A 20,426-nucleotide genomic window follows, 5' to 3' on the forward strand; every position below is an offset into this window, starting at 1 on the left:
CTCTCTCTCTTTCACCCTCTCTCTCTCTCTCTCTCTCTCTCTTTCACCCTTTCTCTCTCTCTCTCTCTCTCTCTCTTTCACCCTCTCTCTCTCTCTCTCTCTCTCTCTTTCACCCTCTCTCTCTCTCTCTCTCTCTCTTTCACCCTCTCTCTCTCTCTCTCTCTCTTTCACCCTCTCTCTCTCTCTCTCTCTTTCACCCTCTCTCTCTCTCTCTCTCTTTCACCCTCTCTCTCTCTCTCTCTCTTTCACCCTCTCTCTCTCTCTCTCTCTTTCACCCTCTCTCTCTCTCTCTCTCTTTCACCCTCTCTCTCTCTCTCTCTCTTTCACCCTCTCTCTCTCTCTCTCTCTTTCACCCTCTCTCTCTCTCTCTCTCTTTCACCCTCTCTCTCTCTCTCTCTTTCACCCTCTCTCTCTCTCTCTCTTTCACCCTCTCTCTCTCTCTCTCTCTCTCCCCCTCTCTCTCTCTCTCTCTCTTTCTCCCTCTCTCTCTCTCTCTCTCTCTCTCTCTTCACCCTCTCTCTCTCTCTCTCTCTTCACCTCTCTCTCTCTCTCTCTCTCTCTCTCTCTCTCTCTCTCTCTCTCTCTCTTCTCCCTCTCTCTCTCTCTCTCTCTCTCTCTCTCTCTCTCTCTCTCTCTCTCTCTCTCTCTCTCTCTCTCTCTCTCTCTCTCTCTCTCTCTCTCTCTCTCTCTCCCTCTCCCTCTCCCTCTCCCTCTCTCTCTCTCTCACTCCCTCACTCCCTCACTCCCTCACTCCCACTTCTTTCCTCAAAATATAATGAGGTTCTTGAGCGTAGCGAGCGGAAATTCCCAAGTAATCAGATAGGAAGACTGAGGCCGAAGGTGCCGGGCGACGATAAAGGCGGGAGGCCATTCATAATGTAGGAGTGCAGGGCGCAGTACTGCGGCGCCCTAAGAGACCCGAGGAGATGGCGCTGGCGGAGGAGGATGAACTAAGCCTTTGGTAGGCTGATGCTCACCGCCACGCACTGTTGCGGTCTTTGGTGTCGTGGTAATCAGCCCTTGCATATAGGTGGTGTTGGTTTAATTGCCGTTTTTCTGTATTTTTTATCTCCGTGTAATGCTCTTGGTCGATGCGTTCTCTCTCCCTCTCCCTCTCCCTCCCTCCCTCCCTCCCTCCCTCCCTCCCTCCCTCCCTCCCTCCACACCTCCCTCCCTCCCTCCACACCTCCCTCCCTCCCTCCGCACCTCCCTCCCTCCCTCCCTCCCTCCCTCCCTCCGCACCTCCCTCCCTCCCTCCCTCCCTCCCTCCGCACCTCCCTCCCTCCCTCCCTCCCTCCCTCCCTCCGCACCTCCCTCCCTCCCTCCCTCCCTCCCTCCGCACCTCCCTCCCTCCCTCCCTCCCTCCGCACCTCCCTCCCTCCCTCCCTCCCTACCTCCCTCCGCACCTCCCTCCCTACCTCCCTCCCTCCCTCCCTCCGCACCTCCTCCCTCCTCTCCTCTCAATTTGAGACGGGAGTGTGTATATAATTCGACCGGACAAAACAACATACTTCTATACTGTCGCTGGGCGAGTGGAGACATTGACGTGTATTTTTTTCCGTTTCCGCCACACGTACTATGTGAATGAAAAAATATGAATGGGCGAAGAGGGGGAGTAGGATATTGTGGTCGCACGAAAGTATAGCGGGATGTGGGTGTTCGGTGCACCTGTTGCGTTTCTAATCACCTTGTATAATGTGGCCCCTCCTCGCCCCCAGGTGTCCATCGCGGCCATCAACCGGCGTGTATTATGGAAAAAAAATATGAGGGGAAGGGAAGCTTACACTTGCTGATGAGAGGGAGAGAGAGGCTGACGTATACTGGCGATGAGACGGAGATTTTGTACAGAATTCGGAGGAATAGGTGATGAGAACATTTTATATATGATTTTTTCCCCCTTTATTTTTGTTGCATTCTGCATACCTGGTCAGTTTTGGAGAGGAAAAAAACTGGAATGATGTATTCGCAGTCGAGTTAAGCTTTAATAAACCGTTCGGGGTCCGCATCCAAGACCTCGTAGTTCGACTTTACAAAGGTGGTCTCCCCAGGTCCCCTTTTCGCATGCCCCTTGCAAGGGTGGGGCGGCCACCTCCCCTGGATAGAACCTAGGCAAGAAAGCCACCGTAGGGGGTCTCCTCGAATGGCTGCTTACGCTAACATTGGCCCAGTTGGCTGTGACACATTTTTGCATAAAATTAATAGGCAAGATGTAGACTAGCGGGTGGCAGCTTTTATGTGGCTCTTTCTTAGGGTAGAATGTGTGCCCTTGTGTACACGGGTGTGCGCGTGTGTATGTGTGAGAACATGTTTGAAGAGACTGTGCCACTGGCCCTCCCCGCCCCCTTCCCCATTCCTCGCCTCTATCCGCTGGCCTTCCCTCTTCCTTCTTCTTTCCCTTCGCTCTTCCTTCTTCTTTCCCTTCCCTCTTCCCGTCTACTTCGATGGGCTACGTTACGCCACCATCGCGTGCCACCCGCGAGTCTTGTATTCCCGTTACAAGTGTAAACAATTGATAATCAGAAGCCTTACATTTCATTCGTGTCCCGGAATTGTTAGTATGGGTGATTGTTAGTAATTTCGACGAATTTATAGCTTGGGCCGGGGCTAGTTTGTCCTTTAAATTAGAACTGCTGTCTATTATGGTAACTCTTCCGGAGATCATATATTGTGTCTGCGTGTGTTTTGCGAGCCTTTTTGTGTTTGTGTTGGTATGGTTTTAGGGGATCACCGGGGTCGGCCCGATGGCCTGCTTCGCGATGAGGTCGAGAGGGGGTGGAGGGGGGCGAGAGTGTTGGCAGGGAGAGGAACACAATATGAAAAGGGAAGGAGGGAGGGGGGGGAGGGAGGGAGGATGGAAGGGCGAGGTAAGGTTCCTCGGGAATATTGTTCTCGAGAAAACAACGCATCATTTGCATATTGCCAAGCGGAGGCGAATGGTCGTGAATCACCTCTTTGGTGCGCTCGGAGGGGCTGGGCGGCGACATCAAGCGCCCTCGCCGCTCGTGCTATGGGCTGATGGTGCCGCTACTCGATCTACGAAACCGGATAGGGGATAGTCCTTGTCATCGGCCGGAAGATGGTATGGCCGGGGATAGCGGAGGGCGTGGGGAGGTAGGGGTGCGGGTGCCAGGGGGGGGGGCCCATTTTATGAAGGTATTTAGCCGGAGAGGGAGCAAGAAACATTTGTATGTTAATGTGACGGTATCATGCTACTCCCAAGAGGTGTTTACTGCCGGCCCGACCACCAGCCGCCCCTTCCCCTCCACTCGCCCCCCACCCCCCTGCACTCGCCGCCCCCTCACCCTCCACTCGGCCATTACCCACTTCTAAATGCTGTATTAATTAGTGGTATAACGAGCGCTTCCCCAGTACCTGCCTTTGCTTTAGCCCCGCTGCCCCTCGCTCTTCCTCGGGATCTATGCGCTTCATACGCTGCCCTTGAGTTTGCGCTGGAGGCCAGGCTGTCATTAGGCGGCTATTTGTTTATGTTGGCATTCAGCTCTTTTAATTTCGTTTTTTCTCCTCCCCTCCTTTTCCCCCCCTTTGCGCCTTTATTTCTTCATTCTCGCTTTTCCTTTTTTACCCCCCCCCCTCTCTCTCTTCTCTCTCTCTTCTCTCTCTCTCTCTCTCTCTCTCTCTCTCTCTCTCTCTCTCTCTCTCTCTCTCTCTCTCTCTCTCTCTCTCTCTCTCTCTCTCTCTCTCTCTCTCTCTTTCTCTCTTCTCTCTCTTCTCTCTTTCTCTCTCTCTCTCTCTCTCTCTCTCTTCTCTCTCTCTCTCTCTCTCTCTCTCTCTCTCTCTCTCTCTCTCTCTCTCTCTCTCTCTCTCTCTCTCTCTCTCTCTCTCTCTCTCTCTCTCTCTCTCTCTCTCTCTCTCTCTCTCTCTCTCTCTCTCTCTCTCTCTCTCTCTCTCTCTCTCTCTCTCTCTCTCTCTCTCTCTCTCTCTCTCTCTCTCTCTCTCTCTCTCTCTCTCTCTTCTCTCTCTCTCTCTCTCTCTCTCTCTCTCTCTCTCTCTCTCTCTCTCTCTCTCTCTCTCTCTCTCTCTCTCTCGCTCGCTCTCTCGCTCTCTCTCTCTCTCTCTCTCTCTCTCTCTCTCTTTCTCTCTTTCTCTCTCTCTCTCTCTGTCTCTCTCTCTGTCTCTCTCACTCTCACTCTCACTCTCACTCTCACTCTCACTCTCACTCTCACTCTCACTCTCACTCTCTCTCTCTCTCTCTCTCTCTCTCTCTCTCTCTCTCTCTCTCTCTCTCTCTCAATAATTTTAGATCCCTAGATGTGTGTGTAGCACGGTAGGCCTATGTATTAAAATGTCATCCAGTGTAGCTCCCAGCTCCGACTCGGTGTTCTCGTCATGTACTCGCAGACTGAGGCCGAAGTTCAATAAATTGGCCTCGAGTTTATGCTTGTTAAGCTCTTCTTATTTGCCGCCATTATTTCCCCTGTGCATGCCGGATCGCGTGCGGGCATGCATGACTGCCAGCACGGAGATGATTAGGCTGCTGAGGTCGTGCTGACTAGATATGCGTCACATACTAACTCTTCGTATTTTTTTTCTCTAATTTCAGGGATAAAGTTATTCGAGTTAACATGAACAACGTCAGCCAGACGAACTGCGAGGTGAGTATCGTCGGATTTGGCATTAGATTCGGGACTAGATTTGCGATTAGGGAGGTCAATTTTTTTTTTTCTTTTTTTTTTAATTGCATATAATTGGTAAATGTTGTCCTGTAATCATAGTTTTGGCATTTTAGTTATTATTATTTCAGGAGTCAGTCTAAGCTTTTGGTTTGTATCTATGGAATAACTGTAAAATACATGTATCTGTTGTCTTAGAATTGTAAAAAAAAAAAAAATAAATAAATAAAAATAATAAATATATTTAAAAATATTTAAGGCTAATTAAAGTTGATTTTCCTCTTCTCTTCAAACAAGAGTATACGACCTAATGCTTGAAACTTGTTTACTCCAAATGAAACCTGGCTGACATTTTTACTCCTTTGAGAGCATCTTTATCTACTCGACTAACTTCACATCGTCTCTTGTACCCCCCCCCCCACAAACTCCCTTCCCCTCCCTTCCCCTCGCCCCTACCCCCTTCCCAGTATTCATTTAGCTCTCCCATCCTCCCCCCTCCTCTCTCCCCACCCAATCTTGCCCATCAACTCCCTCTCTCCCCCTCCCCCTCCCCCTCTCCGCATCCAATCTCGCCTATCTCCTCCCTTTCTCCACCCTCTCCTCCCTCCCCCTACCCAATCTCGCCCATCTACTCCCTTTCTCCCCCCCCCTCTCCCCTCTCCTCCGCTCCCCCCTCTCCTCTCCTCCGCGTGCATCCTCTTCCGCATCGCCCCCCCCCTCCCTTTACTTCCCATGTTCTCCAATTTCTCCAAAGGCCTACATCCCTCCCTCTACCATTGCTCATACACCCTTCTCTCATCCTTCCTCTCTCCCCATCCCTTCCTTCCCCCTTTCTATTCCCTCTCTCCTTACCCGTCTCCCCTTCCTTTTCACTTTCCCTCTCCTTCCTTTCTCCCTACCCATACCCCGTCCTCCCTCCCTACCCTTCTCCCTCCTTACCCTTCTCCCTCCTTACCCTTCTCCCTCCTTACCCTTCTCCCTCATACAAGTAGTAATCTGCTTGTAACTAATGACTACATATGGTGTTTATTATGACTTTCCCATACCCTTTCCTCGCCCCTTACCCTTCTCCGCCCTTCATCTCCCCTTCGCCTTCTCCACTTCCCTCCCCACCCTTCCCACCCCCTCCGCCCCACCCTTCCCACCCCTTCCTCTCCACCCTTCTTATGTGTCTACCTCAAAGTGTGTACAAACCGCCTGACTCGTTTCTTGCATGTTTACAGACGGACTCAATGCTGCTGGAGCCGACGAGCGTGTCGAGCTGCGTGTCGCGGGGGAAGTCCGAGGTGAGGTTCTGCTTGCTCTCCTGGACTCTGTGCTTGATCTCGGAGCCTCCGTGTTTACTGCTTGTGCTCATAAGCGGCGGGGTTGGATTTGATTTAAAGACGTGTGTGTGTGTGTGTGTGTGTGTGTGTGTGTGTGTGTGTGTGTGTGTGTGTGTGTGTGTGTGTGTGTGTGTGTGTGTGTGTGTGTGTGTGTGTGTGTGTGTGCGCGTATGCGTATGCGTATGCGTATGCGTATGCGTATGCGTATGCGTGTATGTGTTTGTATCAGTGTGTATTTTTTGTGCGTGTATTTTGTTTACCTGATTCTTTATGCTTTGTTTATTTATCAGCTGGTGACAGTAAAGATTTCTTGTTGTGTATATGGTTTATCGATATGTTGCATACCACCAAAGAAAATCCAATAACAGAACCAGAAAACTGAATCACTAGTTATCGCTCTTTTACTTTGTTTGCGAAAGATATGATGTAGACAGCGTGTTGAATCTTATGCAAGGAATTACGAAAGTATGTTTTAGAATCTATAGTAAAGACTGATCTAATTTGACTTTTTGCACAGCACTTCGACTGCCGGAACCACATCCGCGTGATCCAGCCCATGTCCAAGAACCGCCTGTATATATGCGGCACCAACGCCCACAACCCGAAGGACTGGGTTATCTATGTGAGTATCTGCTTGTGACTAATGGCCGCACGTGCCACTGGTTATTAGGACCTTTTTCTTACTCTCCCCGTTTCTCTCCGTTTAGATTGTAGTCGTGTAAATGTATGTTAAATATTTTTTTTTCTTTTCGCTTCGCCCATTCAAACTGCCTTTCTCAAAATGTGACCTTTTCTGCTCTCCCTTTGCCCAGGCCAACATGACGCACCTGGCGCGGCACGAGCACGTGCCCGGCATCGGATCGGGTGTGGCCAAGTGCCCCTTCGACCCCGCCGACAACAGCACGGCCGTGTGGGTGGAGCACGGCAACCCCGGGGGCCTGCCCGGTCTGTACTCGGGCACCGTGGCCGAGTTCACCAAGGCGGACACGGTCATCTTCCGGGCTGACCTCTACAACTTCACCACTAAGCGGCGCGAGTACCCGTTCAAGAGGACCATTAAGTACGACTCCAAGTGGCTGGACAGTGAGTGATGAAGCGTTTCCCTTCGGGAGGCCGGGCGGGAGTAGTGACGAGTGTGATTTCCCAATAGAGGCTGTTGTACTCGCTGAAATGTCGGAATGCCGTATTGATCATTCACTCACGTTGCCAGGCTTCTGCGTCGCCATCACTAATGAATTCTCCTTGCAGAGCCCAACTTCGTCGGATCGTACGAGGTGGGCGAGTATGTGATGTTCTTCTTCCGCGAGACGGCCGTCGAGTACATCAACTGCGGCAAGAACGTCTACTCGCGCGTGGCCCGCGTGTGCAAGAAGGACACGGGCGGCAAGAACATCCTTGTGCAGAACTGGGCGACGTACCTCAAGGCCAGGCTCAACTGCTCCATCCCGGGAGAGTTCCCCTTCTACTTCAACGAGATCCGTGAGTATGAGTGCCGTTTGCCGCCCGCTCGGCCGTAGACGGGCGGCGCCTGTCGATGGCCGGGCGTGGACTGGCGTAGCGGCGTAGGGAAGTACGCTGATCGGGTGGCTCACGCGTCACGGAAAGACGCCGAGGCAGTGCTTGAGAAAGGGCAGCACTGCAGCCGTCTCTCGCGCCGAGGCTCCTGATTGTGATGCGGCAGTTTTTTTTCACAAATCACACTGTAACGCTTGTTAATGCACCATTCCGATGTGTAAACAGATCCACATTTGTGATTTCTTTCACCTTTAAGCGAGATTTTCTCCGGAACGAATTCCACCTGGCGTCATTCACCGGGGGAATGATATGTTTCCTTCAGTTCTTATGTCAACAAATGAAATAGGTTTTAACGCTGTAGCGATGGATGCAGATAGTGTTTGCACACGCCCGGATTGTTTTGCTGTTGTAAACCGCCTAGATGGTATGCTATTTTTCACGTATGGAATCTTGTAATGACAGCGGGTTATGTGGAGAAATTTTCCGGTGGCTGTGTTGTATTTTAGTGAAACGTGACCTCGCGAAAATCATCCATATTCCAAGAAATGATAGAGGACGTATTTTTTATCGTTATCCAGAAGGCGCTGTGGGTTTTTCATCCTCGATAACAATAGCTTTTCCGTCCGCAGAGTCCGTGTACAAGATCCCCGGCGACGATTCCCGCTTCTACGCCGTCTTCACCACGAGCATGAACGGCCTCATGGGGTCGGCCATCTGCACCTTCAGCCTGGACGACATCCAAGACGCGTTTCTGGGGCGCTTCAAGGAGCAGGCCACGTCGTCGTCCGCCTGGCTGCCGGTTCTCACGTCCAAGGTGCCCGAGCCCAGGCCGGGCCAGTGCGTCAACGACACGCAGACTCTTCCAGGTAAGTTGGCCGAGCATTAATCAAGTCGATTTTTTAAAGGTAGAACATTTTAGGAGTCTGAAAGTACGGCAGGAACGTTAACGGAACGCTTCTTCGTGGTGAACATTGCTCCGTGAAATGCCCGTAGATGGACAGGACGACGTCATGGCATTAATGAGTGTGTCATGCAGCTACCATGCGTAAAGGCCATTACGTAAACAGATCCCCCATAAATATGGCAGACCTCCATAAATATTGCAGACTGCCACGCAGGTGACGGGTGGAGGGCGAGAGGCAAGTGCAGCATGGATTCGGCGATTGATATTTACGCCTGGTGATAATTATACCCCATGCAGGGGGCTTGCCCTTATTTCATGCCCGGCGCCGCTCAAGGCTTTTATCAAGCATTTGTTTCTTCTCATTGTCAAGGAGTCCTGGTCAATACATAAAAGTACGAGTATTTCGTCAGGTGATTATAAACTGAGTCGTTTATTTCAAATCAGTAGTTATTCTAATTAGGACAGAAATGCACTTGCAACTTTATAGTAACTGCGCCAGATCATAATCCGCTTGTCTAATCAGAAATGAGGTTGCCGGTAGCTAGAATATTTCTGATTCGCCAATCAATACGAGGTAAAGTTTAAGAGCCGTGAGTCAACATGGCACAAAATTATATCCAGCAAGACTGCGTGGAACGAAGTTGTACATCTCGATCAAAACATCGTACAAGAAAAATATAATCAGTTTGTCAACATGCAAGTCTGCGGGACTCGAACTTTGTGTAGATTACTTGAAAAAATACTATTTGCATTTAAGCTTGCGGTTTTTGTCGTACTTCAGGTTCAGTGAGATCAGTATATCGAACAGCGCAGTGGACTAACCGAGGAGCGGCTGTAGTATGTGTTCTGTGCCGAGGCTGCGTGATAGTGGTTGTAGTGGTGAATACTTGACAACTGCGTGTTGCTTGTTATGGTGGTAGATTCCTTGAGGGCTACAGTGGACATATTTGGGTTATTTGATGATCGGTTTGCGTGCGGGACCACTCGGGGGGCCAAGCCTCTATTTCCGGTCTGTCCCTTTCTTGTTCTCCACAATCGTGAAATGGGCCATGACGGGGTGGTTCGAATGACGTCACACACGCGGTATGTATCTAGGGCAGGGGCTTCGGTGTGGCGAAAGGGCACCGGGAACCGTCCGTCGGGAACCGTCCGTCGGGAACCGTCCGTCGGGAGGCTGCAGCTGGTTTTAGGTGAACCCCTGACCCCCGTGTCACTAATTGATGGAGGGCGTGTCTCTACTCGACCCCCGCGCCACAGACGTCGCCTCGCCTCGGCATCCCAGTGGCCAGGAAGTGGTCCCCCGGGGAGCGGAGCCCCCTCGGGTATAATGCACCATAACCTGTCCGGCGCCAGCATCGATCCCCATCTGGAGGGAGGCGTGCGGCCTTTACGACTTACCTTTACGAGAGGCCACGTCCTAATGCGCTCCTGCGTCTTCCATTTATTCGCCGCTTGTATTGTGTGCTTATCATACTCATGCAATTAGCTTACTCTGCTTTATGGCATCATTACAATATTAGTTTATGATTGTATTTACTTTAGATCCGTCCTCCCTGTGCTGAGCACGCACCCCTGCCTCGGCGCCATACTAATGTCCTCGACGGGCCCACAGCATCCAGGTGAGCACCTCGTGTGCGGACGGGCGGGAGATGGCAGGCACGCGGCTATATGTTCCCCTTTACACCCCGATGAATGTCGTCCGGGCGCGGGCGTAGTGGTGCCATCAAACGGGGCGCGCTGGCCAGGAGGGGAAGAGCGTCGTGCAAGACTATATTATGCCCCGGGAAAAAGGGATGGAGGGGGGTTGCTCAGGTCAAGGGATTAGAATGGGTCTGAGGGGCGGGGTCGGAGGGACACAGGGCACAAGATCATGGTCACGCTCAAGGTTTTACGAGCTTACCTTTAGCCTGTACATGACTCCTGGCAGCGCCCGCGGGGACCATCTGTGGTCGCCCTCCTCGGAGGGAAACCGTCGTTCAGTGTCGCAACTGCAAGGGTGTGGCCACGCCCGCAACCCTCCCACACCTTTATGAGGGTCATTATCCTGGTCTGCCCTATGTTCACTTCGTTCCATCAACTGGCACCGCCGTGTCCCTTCTCCCTCATCCTTGTTCTGTTTGCACAACCGCCAATACAGAGACTGGAGACATCTGCGTTGGCGCCACGAACAGGGATAAACTTGTTTGCAACATGTTCCCGGTTGGTTTCCATTCCCCCAGTGGTCTCATTCCATTTTTGACAAAACCGTAGATACCGCATGATTTGATATATTTTGTTTATTTTGATGCTACTCCCATTTTTATTTCCAATCTCAAGATGAAGATAGCTTCGTGGCCAGGACTCTTCCATTGAGAATATCCAGCTCCCATAAACTACTACTGCGTCCTCCCAATCCTCTTCAACCCTTTCCCCGGTGCTCTCCGCGCTCCCCTCCGTCGTCTCTTACCCCCCACTGGGCGCTTTTGCGGCCCAGTATTCACGGTGATAATTATTAAAGTAATTAAGAAGAGCTGGGCCCGAGGCGGTCACTATGTAGACAAGGCAGCCGGGCGGGTTCTTGTGTGCACTCGTTAGGCCACGTGTTAGGGGGCCTCGCGGGGGGCCACTTGCGCCACGCTTCCTTGTCCACTTCCCCCAGACGTCATGAGGCGCTACATGGCTGCGTGGCCTCTTGCAAAAGGAACATTACTGGCTCGGCGTCAGTGCCAAAGTAGTGTAGGGCAACACTCGTCACACGCCATTCATGTGTCCATAGATAGGTGATGAAGCGTAGTAGGGCAGTGACGTTGCAGCGATGGCAAGATCAGGATTATATAGTGATAGGCAGGTTACAAGGCGAAGAAATAGGCGATGCGGGCATGGCGGCGATTTTGGAGGTTAGATATACCCCACCCCCCACCCCCACACACAATCTATCCCCATCTGCAAAAAATAAGTAACGCGCTGGAATTGTATGACGTGTTCAGTTTATTTGCTCATTTGTTTTTCTTTTTAATTCACCTACATACACGCCAGTCATTAGCTTTCCTCCTGAAATAAAATACATTTTCCCGGGTAACTGTAGCGTCAATGACAACATTACGAGCGTCGCGCAAACGTTACCAACTGTAGTTGTCAGCGTAAATTCGACCTTCCGTAAGCTCCGCGCAGAGTCCAAGACGACCTGCCTCGCATGCGTGATTTAAGCCCGTATTCCAATCCGTATATCGTGTCATGTGTCACCAAATTGTCGCCGGGTTGCTCAAGCCGAAAGGGCCCTAGCGTGTCATGCATTAGTCACGCCAAAAGCGACTTTATATTGTCCTTCCCTTGACGTTAGAATCCAGGTGAAAGCGCGGGGTCGGTGGGAGCAATGTTCCCTGAGGCGGCGGCGCTGCACGTGCGGCCACCCAGGTAGCGCCGCCTCCGCCAACCTGGATATTAGGGGAGCATTAAGCTACCTTTACGATTTATTTGTTATGACGTAGCTTTAAATCTTACTTGAAAGAGAATTGTCAATACGTAGTGGTTGTAAGCAGTACGTCAAAGGCCATAAAGAATTCATTAAGCACGGGCGCTGCTTCCTTGCGACTTCCGCTCTTAGCAGCCGAGCCAAGCGTCTTTCGTACCATAGGGTTGCGGTGACTAAAAAAAAAAATCTTAGCTATCAATCCCGATGGTTCAGGCAGCCTTTTTTTTCTCCTCGAGTGATAGGTTGGACTGGTGGGCCGAGGACACCCTTCGCCAGATTGAATTGTGACCTCACGAAATGGTAGGAGGCGGCCATATACTTAATTGATATTATACACGCGACCCCGTTTAGGAGGACAGGCCGGATGGACATTGCCTCCTCACATGCTGGGGGTGGAGGGGGGGACGTGCTCTCTGGAGAATGAGTTTCGGCGCCGGAGTGTGAATGACCAGACTCATCGAATAATGATCTACAGAATGTTGAACGTACACACAAACCAAGTTTAAAGGGATAGTGAGAAAAGGGACACACGTGGCTTGACCATCTCACACTGTAGTGCCAAGAGAACGCCACTCCGTTATAGAAAACTGAAACCAAAGGTATTTGTTACTGACGGTTGGTGAGTAGACAGAGTAGAGAGTCCTAGGTCGAAGTAGGGAGCTGTGTGATTATAAGGAGAGGGAGTGCCCTGTCTAGAAGGCTCATAGACGATATATATGCTGATTGTTCTGAAATTGACTTGCAGATGGTGGCTTCGGGGGATCATTCACATTTTGAAGTAGGACGCGGTGTCTTGTCAGGTGGTTTAGTACTCATCCTTTATTAGCAGACACTCCTAGTACCTCTGTCTTCACCATTATAAACAGCGCTTGTCTACACAGCACTAAAGCCCCCACCTCCCTTGGAGGTCGCCTTTGCTTGTTACGTCGCAGTAGGTTGGCTCGTTCATGGAAGTTCATGTGACAGTGACATATGTGGCATGCGTCGAGGCGGTTCTTGCTTGTTGTTTACATTGTCATATTTAAGACCGAAACACGATATTAGTAATGCCTGGTGACCATTGTTATTTATAGTTCCGTGTCAGGAAAGCGAGGATTCCTCTTTTATCCGACATTAGTCATTCTGTATCCTCGATGGCATTCGGTACTATATTGAAATAAACAATGCCATTCGGAGAATAATCATGCCGCTTGATGTTTATCGTCTATTTGATATCCGCACAACTCTAGTCATCTTGTGCGATTAGTAGTAGCGATAAAATGGTTCTGATGCTAGTGATATCGGCATCTCGTGTATATTATTAATCCTAGATATAAAAAGCTCCCCCCGCTGAGACTCGCGTGGATGCCTGGTGTTGGGGACCAGAGTGGCACAAGTGGCGGTGTCCTCACGCCATCGGGTGATCGAACCGAGCGGGAACCAAGAATCCCCTTCCCGCCCTCTCCCCCTTCACGCTCCCCATCCCCTTTTCCTTTCCTCTTCACCTTACCTCTTCTTCCCCTTCCTCTTTCCCCCTCCTTCCTCTTTCCCCCTCCTTCCTCTTTCCCCTCCTTCCTGTCCTTCCCCTGGTGCTCCCTCCTGCCAAGATCACGCCTACTCTCCCCTCTCATGAAGGGATGGGAGCTCCACTTCTCGCCAGCCTTGTTACCTGTTATTAGTGTCAGGCCAATCTTCCGGTGAAGCGAAGATGGTGTTTCTGTAGTGAATTCGTTTTTTCATTGCTTGTTTAAATCTTTTAACTGCTTTCATTTATGTACTATTTCTTAGACATGACATGAAAGCGGCGCGTCATGTAACCTTGCATTACTGTTAATTTTTTATTGATTATTAAGGTTGTTACTTTACAGTAAGTTCACATGATGGTATTTTTACGGCTATATAATACTCAGCCATATCATACCTTTGACGGTGGTAATGATTTATTACTTTGACAATTTACGAATATGATTTACATGGAATTAAGAAATATTCGTTAAACGTGTCAGATGTAGTTTTATTTTTATTTTACTTCATCATAGCTTCTCCATTTTACCGAGGCTCTTCCAAGGTAATGGCGAAAATACACCTTTCTCCAATATGTTTGATAAAAGAAAGATTGCCATTCCTCCCAACAGACAACGTGCTGACATTCCTCCAGTCGCATCCCCTGATGGACGAAGCAGTGGCTCATGAACACAACAAACCAGTGTTCTTCAAGCGTGATCTTATCTTCACACACCTGGTGGTAGATAAGGTTACTGGAGGCACTTATGGTCAAGAGAACACTTATACCGTTTATTATGCTGGTTCATGTAAGTATTGTGAGGTTCATAAGTTCTTTTAATTTGCGATTGTACTAATGTAAGGGCCTCTTCAAAAACATTTTTTTCCTATAAATGCATTTCACCTTCGCAGTGGAAGGCCGCGTCTACAAGGTGGTTGAGTGGTTGGATTCAGATGGAGTTTCTCATTCTGAACTTCTTGACGTGTATGAAGTTACAACTCCAGAACCCATTAGAGCTATCCAAATATCCAAGAAGGTAATGAGAGCTAATGGTTACTTCAGTAAAATTAGATAATATAGTCAATTCTTGTAATATTTTTTGTAATCCACTTTGGTGTTATATCGGCATCAATGACTTACCTCAGGTTGAGGTAAGTCATTATTGAGTCTACATAGTAGCAATTATATAATGACTTTGATATTAATGATATATTTGAAATTCTCTTTTTTATATTAACAAGAGGTTGAATCTTTCAGCACAAGTCACTGTATGTCTCATCGGATACACGTGTGCGCCAAGTGGATCTCTACATGTGTAAGGGGAGATATGACAACTGCCTTCGCTGCTCACATGACCCATACTGTGGATGGGACAAGGATGCTAATACCTGCAAGCCTTATGAACCAGGGTAAATATTTTTGTTTTTAAAAATGATACCAAGTTTTGGGGGGAAGAGAAAAATGCTAATATACCACATAGTACCACATAGTACCACATAGTCATTGAAGTATCACCAGGACCAAATTAGTTAAAAAGTCTGGAATATAGAGTTGCAATAATATGCTATTGACAAAGTTATTGATTGAAAATTGGTATGATTTTCTCCTGTCTTGCGTCTCTTATATAAATGTATTGGTGAGAGTAAGATGGGCAGGAAACAATTATATATTTTCACTATTTTACTAAAACTCGCTCCTCTTTCAGACTTTTGCAGGATGTCATGGGAACAACCCCTGGTCTCTGTGATGCGTGCATTGCAAAGAAGAAAATGGTAGTGACCTGGGGGCAGAGTATCCATTTAGGCTGTGCAGTGAAACTTCCCCGTCCGATCTCCCTCAAGGATATTACCTGGCATCACTATTCTAAGGATAAGGGCAAATACCAGATTAGATACAGGTGAGGTAGTGGCTTGAAGCCTTTATTTATTATTATTTTTTTTACCCAAAATTTCTTCGAAAATATAAAATGAAAAAGAAATATAAAGAACTTCTTGGAAAAAACCGGTTATATACAGCATACGTTTTCAATGTGTGTCCTAACCTTTGATATTATAAAATCCCCCCCAAGAGATTTGCAAGAAAAGATATATATATATACATTGTCAGCAGCAAAATAATGGAGAGATTTCTACATGCTATAACTTGAGTTTCTGTAAAAATTATGTTTCTGTGCATGAGAAAAGTAAGAATATATTTTAATTTTTCCATGGGAATTTTTGTACATTAATTTTCAATGAAATTTACTAAGCCTTTTGATATGAGATATAACATGACATAAAATTATATTTTACTGATATAACATTTATAACATATATTGTCACCCGTTCTTTTGCGGATTTTATTTGAAGATGCTAATGATTTTTTGCAAAGTATTAAAGGGAATTTTGAAATTTTGCTTACTATTAAATCATTATTATGAATACGAAAACAAGTGTATAATAATAAGTTAAAAAGGCAATACCGCGTTTATGTAAAAGAAAACAACGCACATTTACTGATCACACACCAAAAGACTTAATGTACTGGCCAAAGTGGTAATATAAACACACTGATGGATCAGTACTATTACTGCACTATGAAGATAAATATTTAGATAACTATTGTTGGTTGAAGAGCTTTCTGTATCAGTTGGATGGAGTTTAAAATATTGAAGATTTTTCTTCTTTTACAGGCCAGACAAATATATTGAGACTTCAGAACATGGCTTGGTGGTGATGAATGTAAATGAAGCTGATGCTGGTCGTTATGACTGCAAGATGGGAGGAGATATTGTCTGCTCATACAACATTACTGTTGATGCACACCGCTGCTCTGCACCTGCTCGCACTAATGATTTCCAGAAGGTATGGTTACAATGCAAACCAGCATACGTTATATGTATCTTGATAGTGTGTTTTTATGTAATCTTGCATAAGAAAAGTAAATTGAAATTACTTTTTTTGAAAAATTAAATTCGTTAGATTATAATGCACATTCCATAGTTGAACTTGAATATATTATGCGCCACCGCACCAGTAAGAAAAGAACACTAAATTGTGATGTTTTGAATAAGGCGTTGCTCTTCATTACGTGCTCCAACCCAAATGTATTGCTCCTTTCTTCCTGTGGCAGGATTTCATTTCATCTTCGGGTCGTTGCTGTGTTCATATTTTTCTTTTTCACGGGGGGCAGTTATCATTCTTACTACTACTGCTACTACTAATTTGTATTACTTTTTACTTCTGCTACTACTTTTTTCTACTACTTTCTACTACTACTACTTTCTACTACTACTACTTTCTACTACTACTACTACTTTCTACTACTACTACTACTTTCTACTACTACTACTACTTTCTACTACTACTACTACTTTCTACTACTACTACTACTTTCTACTACTACTACTACTTTCTACTACTACTACTACTTTCTACTACTACTACTACTTTCTACTACTACTACTACTTTCTACTACTACTACTACTACTTTCTACTACTACTACTACTTTCTACTACTACTACTACTATCTACTACTACTACTACTACTATCTACTACTACTACTACTTTCTACTACTACTACTACTTTCTACTACTACTACTACTTTCTACTACTACTACTACTTTCTACTACTACTACTACTACTACTACTTTCTACTACTACTACTACTTTCTACTACTACTACTACTTTCTACTACTACTACTACTACTTTCTACTACTACTACTACTTTCTACTACTACTACTACTTTCTACTACTACTACTACTTTCTACTACTACTACTACTTTCTACTACTACTACTACTTTCTACTACTACTACTACTTTCTACTACTACTACTACTTTCTACTACTACTACTACTTTCTACTACTACTACTACTTTCTACTACTACTACTACTTTCTACTACTACTACTACTTTCTACTACTACTACTACTACTTTCTACTACTACTACTACTTTCTACTACTACTACTACTTTCTACTACTACTACTACTTTCTACTACTACTACTACTTTCTACTACTACTACTACTTTCTGCTACTACTACTACTACTTTCTACTACTACTACTACTTTCTACTACTACTACTACTTTCTACTACTACTACTACTTTCTACTACTACTACTACTTTCTACTACTACTACTACTTTCTACTACTACTACTACTACTACTACTACTTTCTACTACTACTACTACTTTCTACTACTACTACTACTTTCTACTACTACTACTACTTTCTACTACTACTACTACTACCACTACTACTACTACTACTACTACTTACTACTACTACTACTACTACTTTCTACTACTACTACTACTTTCTACTACTACTACTACTTTCTACTACTACTACTACTACTACTTTCTACTACTACTACTACTACTTTCTACTACTACTACTACTACTTTCTACTACTACTACTACTACTACTTTCTACTACTACTACTACTACTACTTTCTACTACTACTACTACTACTTCTTTCTACTACTTTCTACTACTACTACTACTACTACTTTCTACTACTTTCTACTACTACTACTTTCTACTACTACTACTACTACCCCCTACTACTACTACTACTACTACTACTACCACTACTACCCCCTACTTACTACTACTACTACTACTACCACTACTACCCCCTACTTACTACTACTACTACTACTACTACCACTACTACCACTACTACCACTACTACCCCCTACTTACTACTACTACTACTACTACCACTACTACCCCCTACTTACTACTACTACTACTACTACCACTACTACCACTACTACCACTACTACCACTACTACCACTACTACCCCCTACTTACTACTACTACTACTACTACTACTACTACCACCACCACTACCCCATACTTACTACTACTACTACTACTACTACCACTACTACCACCACCACTACCCCATACTTACTACTACTACTACTACTACTACCACTACTACCCCATACTTACTACTACTACTACTACTACTACTACCACTACTACTACTACTACTACTACTACTACTACTACCACTACTACTACCACCACCCCCTACTTACTACTACTACCACCACCCCCTACTTACTACTACTACCACCACCCCCTACTTACTACTACTACCACCACCCCCTACTTACTACTACTACCACCACCCCCTACTTACTACTACTACCACCACCCCCTTACTTACAACTACTACCACCACCCCCTACTTACTACTACTACCACCTACTATTATAAGAACAAGAAAAATGCTTCTACATATGCTGCCTATTATTATTATTATTACTACTACTACTTTATCATTATTTTATGGGTGTTTACATTTTAGTGTATTAATCTTATTCATTGAAAATTCTTTCTCTTTTTTTAACCTCTACTAAATTGAATTTCATTTTCCAGGTGTATAGTGACTGGTGCCATGAATTTGAGAAATATAAGCTAGCCATGAAGACGTGGGAAAGGAAGCAAGCGGTGAGTTAATGCTGTGTGATTTAAAAGGTTATTGATGAAATATATACATCTGTTATATGGTAGTACATGCATGAAGATTTTTTTTTTTTTTAACCATCCTAATATTCTATATGACCATCTTTTGCCTGCAGCAATGTGCCAATAGGAATAACATCAGCCAGCAGAACAGCCATCCCAATGACATTTATCAGAGGAGCAATCCATTCGTCTGATTACACCAAGAAAGTATAACTATTGTCAAGGAGTAGAAGGGTCAGGAATTCTCCTTCCTCTAGATGGTCTAGAATTTGCCTGGTATTTTTAGTTCAGCTACTTAAATTATTACTACATACTGGAAACATGTTTTGTGTTGACAATCACCATCTTCAGTGACAAGTGACTTACTTTACAACAAGTGAATTCATTATCTCTATCAAAGAGAATACTGCCAAAAACAGGCATGTAATAGTACTGAAAATTCTCATTTTTATTTTTTACCAATTGTTTCTTATTTCCACATTAAGATCGTATGAAATGTTAATGTAATCAATCATGGTGCCACCAAAAAAATGGGTGCTAGCAAGAACTGGTGCCATGTGCACAGAAAATGATCTCTTACAGTATATCTTATGCTAAAGTTCTGACAGGCAACTTGACCCAAACTCCAGTAACAATCAGGGTACCATAAGCTATTGACTAATTCATTTTAATTTACCAATCTTGGTAAAATCTTTTAACTGTGAAGGAGTTCATTAGGATCTAGTTCTTGCTCCTGGACAATCGCCTGTGGGCATTATTGCTTCTGCATTCAAAGAGCTTCAGTGAGCAGTGGATCTTAGAACTTCAAATTTTTTTAGTTACAAAGTGTATGAAATGAGCTGAGATGTGAAGTGAGAGAGATTGAACCATGAGATATGGACTTCCAAACATATCCTTAGAGGAGGCCACAGTCCCCTATTCTTTGAGTGTGGCAAGGACACGCTTGCTAAGAAACAAGGACTCTCCAAGACTTGAAGGAATGGTGCATTTACATTGCGAAAAAGGTTCCTGGTAGACTCTTAGAGTGGTGCAGTTTGCGAAGGAAAGAGGTTATTATTTATTTTCACTGTGTGTGTGTGAAATCCAAAAAGAGTAAATATTTTGATCAATAACTCAAACAGCCTGTGGAAAAAGAAAGTTATTTGTAATTGGAATTAGTATAGTTCACATAAATCAAGGGTAGTAAGCTGTCAATATTGTAAAATTTAGCCTTCCTCAGGTTGAAAGGTACCCAGGTTTGTAATGTATATTGTTAACAAGCATTGTCAGTCCCCTAATCCTGATATTTTGTAAGCTTTTTCTAAACTACCTCTGCCTTTAAATGATTGTTATCGTTAAGAAATTTAGTGAAGGACTAAGAATAAAACTAATATCAGGAAATCTCCATCCACATACTCAGAATATTTTGTGGTTCCTCTGAAATGAAATAGGATCACTTTTATGGAAGCATAATCAGTGAATGATGTGTAGGATTTAAAAACAATGTAAAAAATAATTTGTAGACAGCAAAAGTGCTTACATATGTATGATTTTATACATATACACTGTGTGTATATATATATATATATAGGTGTATGTGTACGTATGTATGATCGTATACATATGCATACATGCCTATGCATATGTACATTTGC

At 45.6% G+C, this 20,426-nt stretch overlaps 1 protein-coding gene across 2 annotated transcripts in view; it reads left to right on the top strand.

The window, feature by feature from the left end:
* LOC125037765 (semaphorin-2A-like) overlaps positions 1 to 19,898 on the top strand; it is a 775,566-nt gene extending 755,668 nt beyond the window's left edge. For both annotated transcript variants that reach the window (XM_047630969.1, XM_047630968.1), the window contains 13 exons: positions 4,562 to 4,613; positions 5,855 to 5,917; positions 6,474 to 6,578; positions 6,769 to 7,039; positions 7,205 to 7,435; positions 8,101 to 8,337; positions 13,941 to 14,117; positions 14,221 to 14,345; positions 14,567 to 14,718; positions 15,015 to 15,206; positions 15,981 to 16,152; positions 18,703 to 18,774; positions 18,906 to 19,898. In XM_047630969.1, the coding sequence (XP_047486925.1) occupies positions 4,562 to 4,613; positions 5,855 to 5,917; positions 6,474 to 6,578; positions 6,769 to 7,039; positions 7,205 to 7,435; positions 8,101 to 8,337; positions 13,941 to 14,117; positions 14,221 to 14,345; positions 14,567 to 14,718; positions 15,015 to 15,206; positions 15,981 to 16,152; positions 18,703 to 18,774; positions 18,906 to 18,986 (1,930 nt within the window). In that variant the 3' untranslated portion in view covers positions 18,987 to 19,898. The remainder of the gene's footprint in view (positions 1 to 4,561; positions 4,614 to 5,854; positions 5,918 to 6,473; positions 6,579 to 6,768; positions 7,040 to 7,204; positions 7,436 to 8,100; positions 8,338 to 13,940; positions 14,118 to 14,220; positions 14,346 to 14,566; positions 14,719 to 15,014; positions 15,207 to 15,980; positions 16,153 to 18,702; positions 18,775 to 18,905) is intronic.
* Positions 19,899 to 20,426: the final 528 nt, after the last annotated feature.

The sequence above is a fragment of the Penaeus chinensis genome, chromosome 24 (genome assembly GCF_019202785.1).
Source record: "Penaeus chinensis breed Huanghai No. 1 chromosome 24, ASM1920278v2, whole genome shotgun sequence".
Lineage (NCBI taxonomy): Eukaryota > Metazoa > Arthropoda > Malacostraca > Decapoda > Penaeidae > Penaeus > Penaeus chinensis.